Source organism: Rhamphochromis sp. 'chilingali' (genome assembly GCF_963969265.1).
Source record: "Rhamphochromis sp. 'chilingali' genome assembly, chromosome: 16".
Lineage (NCBI taxonomy): Eukaryota > Metazoa > Chordata > Actinopteri > Cichliformes > Cichlidae > Rhamphochromis > Rhamphochromis sp. 'chilingali'.
In genome coordinates this window covers 30210500-30222238 of record NC_137943.1, presented here as the reverse complement: position 1 = coordinate 30222238, position 11739 = coordinate 30210500, and the positions used below count along the sequence as shown (strand labels likewise).

Here is an 11739-nt window from a genome sequence, read left to right as displayed (position 1 = left end):
TGGATTCTTTTAGGCTAATTCTAATGTTATTGGGGGTTGTTTGTAGTAAAATAGGTAACCATGTGGTTGCCATATGGAAGAATAACATTTACCATAAATAACCACATAGTTTTGGATGATTATTCACATTTTATAGTATGGAGTTACGCTGGGGGGGGGGGAGTTGGGCTCATTATTAAAATCCTAGTGCTTAGTTGTCGCTTACTCCGAATGCCAGTGGCAGAACAGCTGCTGTGTTGAAGTGTAGAGGTGCTTAAAAACCACCAAATTCACTCTCTCAGATTTTTATTGCTTGTTTTTTTTTTTTCTTTACTTGGATAATGTTTCTGTGGTTCCGGAGGCCTGGTGTAAAACTGAACAGTTAAAGCTGTCATGTCATGGACAAGTTTAAGGGTTATTAATTCAGTTCAATGAATATTTTGCACAGAGACCTGTGGATTTACTGCAGGTCTTATCTTCTGTCATTTTCCCACTATTGACAGTGTGTTGCTTGTTCCGGCTCACTTATGCTTTCATATTCAGTTAGAGTTCTTCTCATTCAAAAATTCTTATGTCCTCTTATCTCGTCAATCGTTTTCTGACTACCGTCCATGGGCCAATCAATCTAAATATCCTTCAGGCATATTTTTGCTCACTCAACCACTCCCCCATCACCACATAGATCTTTAGATTGTTCTGGGAAACTTACCACCAGTGTCTACATTCCAGACAATATTATCCTTTATCTTCATTTTCAGCCTGTGTCTAGCTGTGACCTCACCCATGAGTCTGATTGTTACAAGCTCAACCCCGGGATTCAGTTTAAAGTTACTGAATAATGTTGAAAAAAACTGCCCATTATCACAGCTCTGGTGCAAATATCCTTAACAAGTAAATGGAAAGGGCTGGTTACCTTCCATTTTACATTTCCATACATTTTTCTCAAGTATACACAAGTTCCCCTGCAGGGAAAATTATGCACTTTCTCCACTAAATTGACCAGCCCAACATACCATGCTTGTCTTTAATAGCACACACAGCGGGAAGTCTGATATATCTGGAGAAAGAAAATAAGGCCAATCTGAGTCTGTCGCAGTTATGCATATTTAATTAATTCAATTTTTTTTCATCTCGACCACAAAAACAATTCCATCAGTCTTGGAAACGGCAAACTATTGAAATTTGGCCTTGTGGCCTTGACGTTGTATCTATTAATATCAGGATTAAAAAAATAATCATTCTTTATTTAATCTTCACAGTTTTGTTTCATTTGAATAAAAAAACTTATTTTATGGTGTTATACAGCTTTTGTTGTGGTGATTTGAACTGGAATACCAATAAATATATCTTTAAAATGAAAGGAAGAAATAATAAAACAACCTCTTGAGAGTCCTTCAATTATTTAGGGGCTTTGGGGCATGGAGCATGGCAGGCTCGGTGGAGCAGTGTTAAAGCTGAGGCACTTTGTGCTTGCAATCGGAGATGAAGAGGCTATTTGTCTGTGTAGTGTGCAAAGCTCTTATCAGGGATTTGTTTGTGGCACAACTTAATTTGCATAAATTTCTTGGAGTGTAAGATGAAAACTGCGCTCTTGGCTGGAGCAGGAGGAACAGATTGCCCTCACAATGCACATTCCTTCAAACAACTCAAATCGTTGTTCTAATGTGGAACTTAGATTAAGCTTTTCATCTCAATGGTCTGACCATTAAATATTTCTCCTTTTCTCCAAATTTTCACATGCAACAAGTATCCTGGCTGCTTATCTATCAAGTATTGAATCGTGAAGACTATTTGAAGTTTATTACAATTCCTATTTGTTACAGCTTATGACTAACAGCGTTTATGCCCTATGTTAACATTGTACTCAGGGATTGCTGAGATCTGAGAACATGATGACATGTAAGTGAGTCCTATACCCTCACTGAGCACAAAATGTTTATTTGACATTCCTACATTTAAATCAGTAACAAAAAACTAGCGATCTGGGATGTGTAACAACATTTTATTAAAACTATCTCTTTAATTTGTATTTATTTATTTATTTATTTATTTTTTTACAAATTACAGCAAAATCATGTCAAGTATTACCAGTAAAATGTATGCAAACATAACTTTCCTTATTTTGGTCAGAGATATCAAGCTGGCCTATTAATGAAGTCGAGGTCCCAGTCTAGTTGGCCTTTGTGTGCTACTTGTTTGAAGTATTCTTTATACATACATCATTGCCCTGCTAAACTTGCAATTAAAAGATGTGCCTGCTGATATTCTGTGTGTTACGGATATGTGAATCTAAAGCCTGGCATATCTGCTTGTGTGATGTGAAAATTATTCCAGGGCCTTAATGCTCCATCAATTCCCAAAATAAAACAAGGACTGAAGGAAAGTTGGGAGTAAAATCTAGTGAAGAGTTTACGTATAATGCCAATGATGCCTGCAACCTACAGAGAGATCTTTGGGCTAACGTAAGCACAGCATCACATGCAAAGTTTAAGAGTGACAGGTAAATGGTTTTTAATAAAAGGTGCACATTGAATGGTTGTGGTAAAGCAAGAAAACTGCAGCTACTACCTGAATGAAAATGTTGCTGTATGGGTATAATTATTTTCTACCAAAAGAATTATGATCCTATATTGAAATATACGTGGGCCATTCATCTTGTCTGAAGCACTGAAATATTGGTGTCCGGGACACTGTGAGCCAAAAGCCATGCACTGTGAAGTTTTAAAAGCTTTTGCAAAGGTGTGTGTGTGTGTGTGTGTGTGTGTGTGTGTGTGTGTGTGTGTGTGTGTGTGTGTGTGTGTGTGTGTGTGTATACACACACACACACATATATTATATATATATATATGTTATTAGGCTGTAGAGCATTACAGTGGCTGTTTTTGGATTCAGATCTATTCAAAAAAACACAGGACACAGTACTGTGGCATGCTGAAAAGATGAGCACATAGACGATTGGATGTGGAAAAAGTATAGTCAGAGAGTTGATAATACAACAAGCAGATTGTTCTCCAAAGCTATTTAAAGCACATGAATGAGCCCTGGGTGACTGGTTCCTTCATTTCCATGAACACATCACATATTAGTGTGTATGTGTTCATGGAAAGGCTGTAGGCACCTTCCCACATATATCCGCACTGCTACCCTAAAGGCTCACTGACCACTAGTGTTTATTTTTCTGTCTCTGAAAATGGTCCCAAACAGATTTACCTGTGCAATGTTTGCTAAAAACTACCCAGTTAGGGATGAAACAAACACCATGCAATGTTTTTGCTTAGGTTTGACAACCACTGGAATAAGAATTCAAATTTTAATGTAAAAAGTTTTTAAAAAGCGCTTATCCTGGTTATAGTCACGGAAACCCTGCCAGTGTGACCCTGGTGCGATAGTTCACCTGGATATTCACTGCTGAATATCCAGTAAACGCTTTCTTTCTGATAATGATAATAATAATAATGGAAGACAAAAAACACACGTGTAGAACCAATAGTCTTTTTATCCATTTTCCAATAAAAAATACATTCATACAGAAACTATTTTACAAAACAATTTCAAATGAAAAAATTTCATTATGCCATAAAATGAACAAAAATAGAGCCTCATATTTTCCATGTTTATCCAATAAAGATTCTCTAGCTAAAGATAGGGCATCTTTGCAGGTCAAGTTGGGGAAAAAATGACATGGCAAATAAAAAAACGTAATACTTAGTGAACACCAGAATTCAAAATTATTACAATTCAAGTGTCCAGAACAATTCACGTCTGAAAGTACTTGTTTTCTTCTTTTTTTTCTCTATTAAACATGATAGGCCACGGGTCTAGGCGATACTGATGTCATTTTAAAATGTACATTTTTTTTTCTGACTTTATTATTTTTTTTCCCAAAAATCAAAACAAAGATGTTACAGAAGCAAATGAAAGGAGTATGGAGTGCATCTATTTTACAATAATTCTTTAGCCTTTTATCGTTCACATTTGGAAACAACACACTGCACTTGTTTTTGGTCCCACACCTGTTCAAAATAGAAGCTTCCTTACAAAATTCTCGTAGTTTACAATGTAACATGTCTTTGTGTTTCTCAGTGTAAAAACAAAAATAACATTGCAGACAAATGAATGTTCAACAGGTTCACCGGAGACGTGTTGAGTTTTAACAAGGCTACCTGTGATGTTGACAAAGTGAGACATTAAGTAACTGATGAATGAATGAATGTTCTTTCTAAAATGTTCCATCTGTCATAATTTTTGTGTATAATAAAGCAACGCCAAAATATTCCTACAAGTGGAGAAAGTGGCCATGAGATGATCCACTTGTGCGCTCATCAGATTTTTTTGTTTCAGCTCACTGAGAAGTGTGACGAAGTCATGTTACCCATGTTGAAACATGAACATAGTGAAGTTGGTACAAACAGCTTGTCCTTGTCTCAGCTTAGGTTACCAGCACAGACCTCTAGCTCTGAAACACAGCTCAGCTGAACTGGTTGGACTGGTTTTTTGTACCGTAAAGTCAGATTGTGGGCTGTTAAAACTAGAACTGAGTAAAGACACTGACTCACCTTGGAGGTGAGACTTCCCGAAACATCCAATATCAAACCACTCTCGTGACTGAGAATGTGGTCATTAGCCTACTTTAAATGAGTCATCCTTTGCTTTTGAGAGTATATGCTTGACATAATGGACCCAATGTAAATGTTGCCTTTGCAGTAAATCTTGATTTGCCACTCTCGGTGGCTGACCACACAACATTTCATGAGAACGTGCTTCCAAGACTCTGTACCTTTGACAGCAAGTTACAGTTAATCTGAAGTGCATCCACGCAATCGTATACTACATAGTAGTAAATCAATATAAAAGTGAATTGCTTTTCCAAGTTCTCCACAATTCTGTCTCAGATCTGGATAATTTTGAAGACTATGATTTAGTTCTGAAATATCTATGATATATTTAACACAGACGTGTAAATGGCAGTCATTATGAAGCTGATATAGTTACTTTTGTTTTAATATTCAAGAGTTTAGAGGAGTTTGTCGCAAGGGAAAAGGGCAAAAGGTGCAACTGTATGGATCAGAGCCTTTATAAAGCTATTCAATAACGCACAACTGCATTCGCAATGGTCATTTGGTGTATGTGTGTATGTATAACAGAGTGATCTATTCAACAGGACAAGGCCACTTACATAAGGCATCGGTAAGGTCAACAGTGCATTTACAGACAGAACAAAAGAGAAAAGCAAAAGTGAAGAAAAAGGAAGAAAAATCCCACAATCAAAATATTTGCAAACAGTGGTATCCCCAACTTATAAAGAGAATGAAAGAAAAATATGGCAAAACAAAATGACTGCCTTATGTGTTTTGTACAATACTATGATACTGAGTATTATGAAGGTAGCTGCTCTTGAATGGAATTTTGTTGTCCTATAAGGTGAGCAACACATCCCCAGATCCCATGCAACTTCTGATATAATGGCAATAACTGTGCACAATTGTTGTTGTTTTTGTTTTTTTCCTTTTAAGATACAAAGCTTACACAGTGGAAAACAAAATGAGCTTTATAGCGTGTATGTTTTGAGACAGGCTACGTAATACATTGCACATTTAATAGCTGCACTAAACAAAACAACCTCCCATTTTTAGACAGGGAGCTGTAGTTTCACCTCCAGGCAGAAAGGGGGCAATCTCTATCCAATCAGCCCCACTAAACTACCCCCCTACTCCTCTCCACAGCTGACAGAATCAGTCATGACAGACAGAACTTTTTGCTTGCATTCATTCTTAGAGAGACAACACATAACCCTCCCTCAAAAAGAAAAATAAACCTCCCGAGTATAACATCACCCTTGCTATGTCATTCACTCGCAGTTCCACAATGCAAGCTCCATCCACTCCATAAAGCCAGCACAGGCATCCAGTTGCAGGCACTCACAGTCCCCATGCGCACAGGCAAACACACTGTCAGTGGAGGAATGGCACCCCAACCCCTGGAGTCCCAAATTTCTCCAGGAATAAAGCGTTGAACACCATACAGAAGAGTCTCTTCCCATCTTCTCCAGCCTAGATCTTTCCCATATTGGAGTCTCTTTTTGCCCTCCTGCTCCTCCATAAAAGCCTTTCAAGAGCAATCACCACAGCGAGGTGTTGGAGGCACTAAGTATGGTGCAAATAATAGCCTGCGTTGCTTCATGTTTTTCCACTGACTGGAACACGACGGTGCCCCTGTTAACGCTCCCAGGACACACCGGCCTCGCTGATCTCCACAGGTCAGGACAATTAACCCGAATCATCCCTCAGAGCTCTCAACATGAAGACCATCTTAGATGTGCCTCTTCATGTGCAGCGCCAGGTGGTCAGAACGGGAGAAACACCTAAGAAGAGAAGAAAAACATCAGATCCAGCCACTAAACTGAAGAACTAAACAAATGACTATAACTTGTTGAAGGTAATAAGTTGCTTATATTAACAACTAACTAGGCTACAATGACTAAGTAAAATGCTTCTAAATTCAACTGAATCAGTTAATAGACCAAAAAAACCCCGAAACACTGTAATAAACAAAGCTATCACTTCGGCTGCAGGAGATGAAGGGAAAGGAAATGAAAAATCTCATTTTTAATTGAAGGAGAATGTTCACACATCCATCCGAGACGCTAATCAACACAAGAACCCTGGGGTGGTTTGTTAACATGTGAAACCAGTGAAACAAACAATATAAAGCTTCTTTTTCACCCACCAAAGATGCTTGTTGGATTCCATTTAGATTAAAGTACCTATGGCTATGCAGCCAATTTTATTCTGCTTGTTTGGTATTGGATACTATTCTTACTCTCTGTGCTATATAACATGAACACGTGATAGATTGAAAGAATGGGCTCATGCCTCCCCCTTCCACCTAGTCCCTTATCCCAGTCTGTATAGGTTTGGCTGATGTTTTAAATAGCGCCCTGGTAGAAGAGACCCAAACTTCACGCTGTTCAGTCTCATCACACTCCTCCCATCCATTGTACTCAACTCTTTTTATCCACCCCCTTGACCTCAACCATTTTCATCCTTAACCTTCATTCATCCCTCCCACTAGCATGTCATTTTGATAAACTAATTTGCTGCTTTCTTTGTCAGTAAAGAAATGCTTGGCACTCAAAATATAAAGAAGGGGAGTAGTTCTTATGAAGAGGGGTTAAATTAATTTACAGCACTTTGTTTTGAGAGGCATTTGCTATTGTAACAAAAAAAAATGTGACTAATCATGGTGACATATGACAATAAAAACCATCTCACCTGTCGCAGTGACTGCATTTAAATGGCTTTGCTCCAGTGTGCTTCCTGAAGTGTCTGGTGAGTTCATCGCTTCGTGCAAAGCGCCACTCGCAGCCTTCCCATGAACACCTGTAAGGCTTCTCGCCTACAAGAATGAACGTAAAGAAAAGCAAAATATTAAAGCCAGCCATGTCATTTTTCATCTGAGTTCAGAACCTTGCATTTACTTAGCTATTCAAGCAGCCTCTGCAGGTTTACCAGAGAGTTAAGAATTTCTAAATCATAATATGAATATTTTAAACTACAATTTCTCAGATATACAGCCAATATTTACAGTACAGGAGGTAAAATAAATATGATCCTGTGCAGGTGGTTAGCAGATTAGGCTGACTACTGTAAGATGAATAGAAAAACAACCTCGTGCCTTGTGGGCCTCAAGAGCTGTGGTATGCAGCTGTAAGAAGCTGTTAGAGTAGAAGGCTTATGTAACAGGGGGCGAGCTACATGAAAAAAATAGAGACTGTTCCTAATGGTCCTACAGACCATTAACCATCATTAACCATGTGGCTAACGTGGCTGGAGAACGATGCTAGGAATGTGACTTCCTCTGCTAATGGAGGGCCAAGCTGTAAACAGCCTGGCAGAGGTCAAAGGTGACAAGGGAAACTGCTCACATTTGAGCCTCTAACAAAACAGTGCAAATGTCAGATTCCCATAATGTTTCACTCTCTCTCTCTCTCTCTCTCTTTTTTGGGAAGTTGTATGCAAATGAGCGAGTTTCGGAAGCTTTTCCCATGGTGAAATCTGAGAACTGTTGATTTGTTTTCAGGATCCACATCCTCTGGGTGCTACTCGGCCACAAAAGAACATCCCTCCCCTTCGCGTCTCTCTCCCTCTCTCACGCACTCCCCGCCTCCCTTTGCCCTGCATGAAGTCATGTTCCTCTGTGTGAATTAGGTCATAGTTGAGGGCATTCCTCCTGACAAACTATTCAAAGTATGTGGGAGTATTTTTTTCAGAACTTTGAGCAATAACTCAGCGCTTCAGCTCGGCTATCGTCACTTTTGAAAGGCTCACTGTCAGGCCAGTTTACCTGTGTGTGTCCGCTGGTGTGCTTTGAGGTGCGAGCTCTTGGTGTACACCTTCCTGCATCCGTTGAAGTGACACCTGTGCACACGCCTCCTCCCGTCAGGTGATGCCTCCCCGCTGGTCAGACCTGACCTTTCCAGGCTCCTCTCCATGCCCCCAGCCCTTATTTTCCCTGTTGAATGCATCACTGTCTGTATCCCAATCCACGTCTGGGCTACAGAGCCCTCCTTGCCGAGCTCAGGTGAGGATGGTGGTGTGCTGATGATGCCAGAGGCCACGTCATCGCCGTTGTCGGCCAGAATATCAGTTAAAGAGCTGGAGGTGAAGTCGAGGGTAGGGGAGAGCTCCTCTGAGCTGTCCGAGGCCTCGCTGCTGGCATCGGAGTTGAAACCACCAGCATCATGGTTCTGGCTATCCTGATTGTCTTCCTCCTCCTTAATGTGGGTGATCTTTGGGTCCGACTCACTTGACTTGTCCCCGCAGGCAAGCAGCAGCTTGCTCCACAAGTCTTCCTGGGTCTCAAATTTAAGGTCTGTGGCTGAGACGTAAGGCTCGCTCTGGAGGTATCTCTCCAGCTCGAGACATGTCTGTGTAGATGAAAGACAAGATAGAAACGAGTTCAATGGAGCACAGAGCCAAAGGCGTGTAACAGAACTCTTACATTCAACCTGAAAGTCCTTAAAACCACCAAAAAAGACCATTTGTTTTTACAGGAAACACAAGACTCCGGTATTCTCCTCTGCACTGTATTTATTCTAAGCAGCAGCAAAAAAGGGGGTATGCTGTGACACTGTAACATCACCAGCCCTGTTTCTTCTCTGCCTGCAGGAATGAAGTAAGACACAATGTCCTATGCAGAGGATAGTCAAGTACACTCTAAGTGTGTTCTCTGAGCCCATATCAGGGAGGATTACAAGCACCACATTTCCTTCTGAGAGACTGCAAGAACAAGGTGCTCTTACCCACGAACGCAGGCATGGTTTGAATGTGTGTAGGTGTGTGCAGAGGTTGGTCATGAAATTTACATATGCTACAGAGCCCCCCATTGGGTTAGGGAAGTGCTTGTAGATCTTTTAAATCTATCAATTATTCAACATAATGTGGATTTAATAATGCATTTGGAGGCATTGCTAGAAATAACATAGCACACCAGGGACTGAGTGGAGGGAGGTCTGGTTCATGGGGGTTCATAAAAAGCCTGGCATGAATACTGCAACAGCCACTGTGGATTGTGGGCCTGTTTTCTGTGAAAAGGAAGTGAGAGAGCACTTCCTTAACCCTCTGCAGTCAGCAAGCACAGGCCAGATACGAAGGCCACAAACAGGCCTGTGCAGTTTCCTAATGAAGCAAATATAAAATTACAGCCAAATGTTATTATAACAGAACTGACTGGAACAGTGGCAGCCAAAGCTTGAGGAAACCTGGATCCAAGAGGTCATGGGACAAATACATTTTTCGGACTTTTTCCAAACTCCTCCTAAAACTATTTATTCCCTTAGAGAGAAATTGACATTTTCCTAGTTGCTTGGAAGTTTATAGGGTCAAAATGAAAATGAAACTATCCGAGAGGGGACTATCCCTCTTTGGCTGATCTGGTTACAGGCAGCACAAGCATCACTTGACAAAACGCTAAAATAAAGGAAGAACGACAAATCTCACCAACAACATTTTTAAAATATTATAATAATACCATACTGAATAAATAAAGCTTATCTAGAGATGGAGGATGAGATGGAATAAAATTAAACCACAGGTACCAGGCAGCAACTACAAACACCTTTCGTGTGTGTGTGTGTGTATATGTATATATATATATATATATATATATATATATATATATATATATATATATATATATATATATATATATATATATATATATATATATATATATATATATATATATATATATATATATATATATATATATATATTCTAAAAGAGGGCTATCATGGGAAAATCTTCGTGTCTTGGGAATGAAAAAGAAGGCATTGACTTCATATGTTTCTTGTCAGCAGTGCTGGATAAATCCCAGGCGAGCTTTAAATGCCTGAGAGGGCGACTTGGAATGAAGCCCGGCCATATCTGATAGACGGGGAGACAGCGAAGACTGAAGAGTAAGGCCAATTCATTTCCCAATCTGAGCAAGAAGCGACTTGTACCCTTCCCGTCACTACCAGTGTAAAACTCCACTGTTTTGTCAACCAGGCGGCCGCCTGGTCGAGCAACTGTTCAACAGAAACCAGCCTCTCTCTTATTCTCTCTCTTTCTGACAGTCTGTCACTCTCATTTGTATGTGTGGGTCCGTGTGACAGCAAGAGGGAGTGAGCGGCAGGCAGAGAGAAAGTCAGGAGGAGGAGATACGCGCAAAGGCGCACGGCTCGCCATTCACTCGCTAAATCTGCAACACGGCGTGTTTTTCATTTATCACAAACCGATATGCCTGTATAACCTGCATGCCTGAGTCCACAATACGAGCAAACCACCACTGAACAACTGTGCGCGCGCCGTAGCACCAGAAAATACTGTAAAAGTACAACTAATTTAAAGCATATTTTATGAAATGCGCCAAAAAAACTAAAGAAGACACGTAATAAGTCTGCATTTTTACAAACATACTAAAAAAATACTGATCTGTCACGAGGGGAACTTGCACCATTTCCCCTATAACCGGAGGCAAACCAAGTTTTGAGAAATAAATTTATATTAGCTGCATTACTGAATCAAACGCGCGCTCACATTACATGAAACTACTCTGACATTTGCCAGTCGGCGCGCAGCTGTCACTTAAAACAAGTTTCTGGAAATTACGCACTCTGCTGGCACTTCACACATGAGCCTGTGGCACTATCTGTCAAACTGAGGAATCGAGTGTTTGGAATCAGTCGTCAGCCTACCTGCTGCCAATACTCTTCCAGAGATGGTAAAGCTGAAAAGTATCCAGTGTCGTGCACAATTTGGAGCTCCTGGAAGATGCTACACATAGGGATGACATCCATTTCACTCCTGAGATTTAGCCACAAGGATAAGCGAATTCAAGCTTGTGAGGAAACGAAGCCTGATGTGTTCAGAGAGAAGCTGGAGTCTTAGCTGTATTTGCATGTATACTAGTCTGGAGTCGTGCACTTCCAGTGGAGGTTTTGAGCGTGAGCGCACAACACCGAACTCTGCAAAAGTCCGTCAGCGCACTGTAAACTTCCCCCCCGATTCAAAATTACAGGCAAACCCACCCCCATGTGATTACATTACGTTACGGCACGTCTACCAATGGGCTTGCAGGAACTTTACAAAGGCCTACCAGACCACTTCCGACCAATAACGAGCGAGAGCAGAGTCATCCTGTGTGCCGTGATTGGTGCAGAGCTAGAAGCCTCTCTGGCTCCCATTGGACTAAATCAGCGCTATTTTTAGAACCGTATAT

The 11739-nt window shown here is 40.5% G+C and overlaps 1 protein-coding gene across 1 annotated transcript; it reads right to left on the bottom strand.

The window, feature by feature from the left end:
* Nucleotides 1–3455: 3455 nt before the first annotated feature.
* LOC308383767 (Krueppel-like factor 6) lies at nucleotides 3456–11535 on the bottom strand. Its single transcript, XM_080861878.1, has 4 exons — nucleotides 11216–11535; nucleotides 8323–8905; nucleotides 7251–7374; nucleotides 3456–6340 (listed from the first exon to the last, which is right to left on the bottom strand). Exons 1-4 carry the CDS (start codon nucleotides 11315–11317, stop codon nucleotides 6289–6291), a joined length of 861 nt encoding a protein of 286 aa, XP_080718004.1. The 5' UTR covers nucleotides 11318–11535; the 3' UTR covers nucleotides 3456–6288.
* Between the last annotated feature and the right edge of the window lie 204 nt (nucleotides 11536–11739).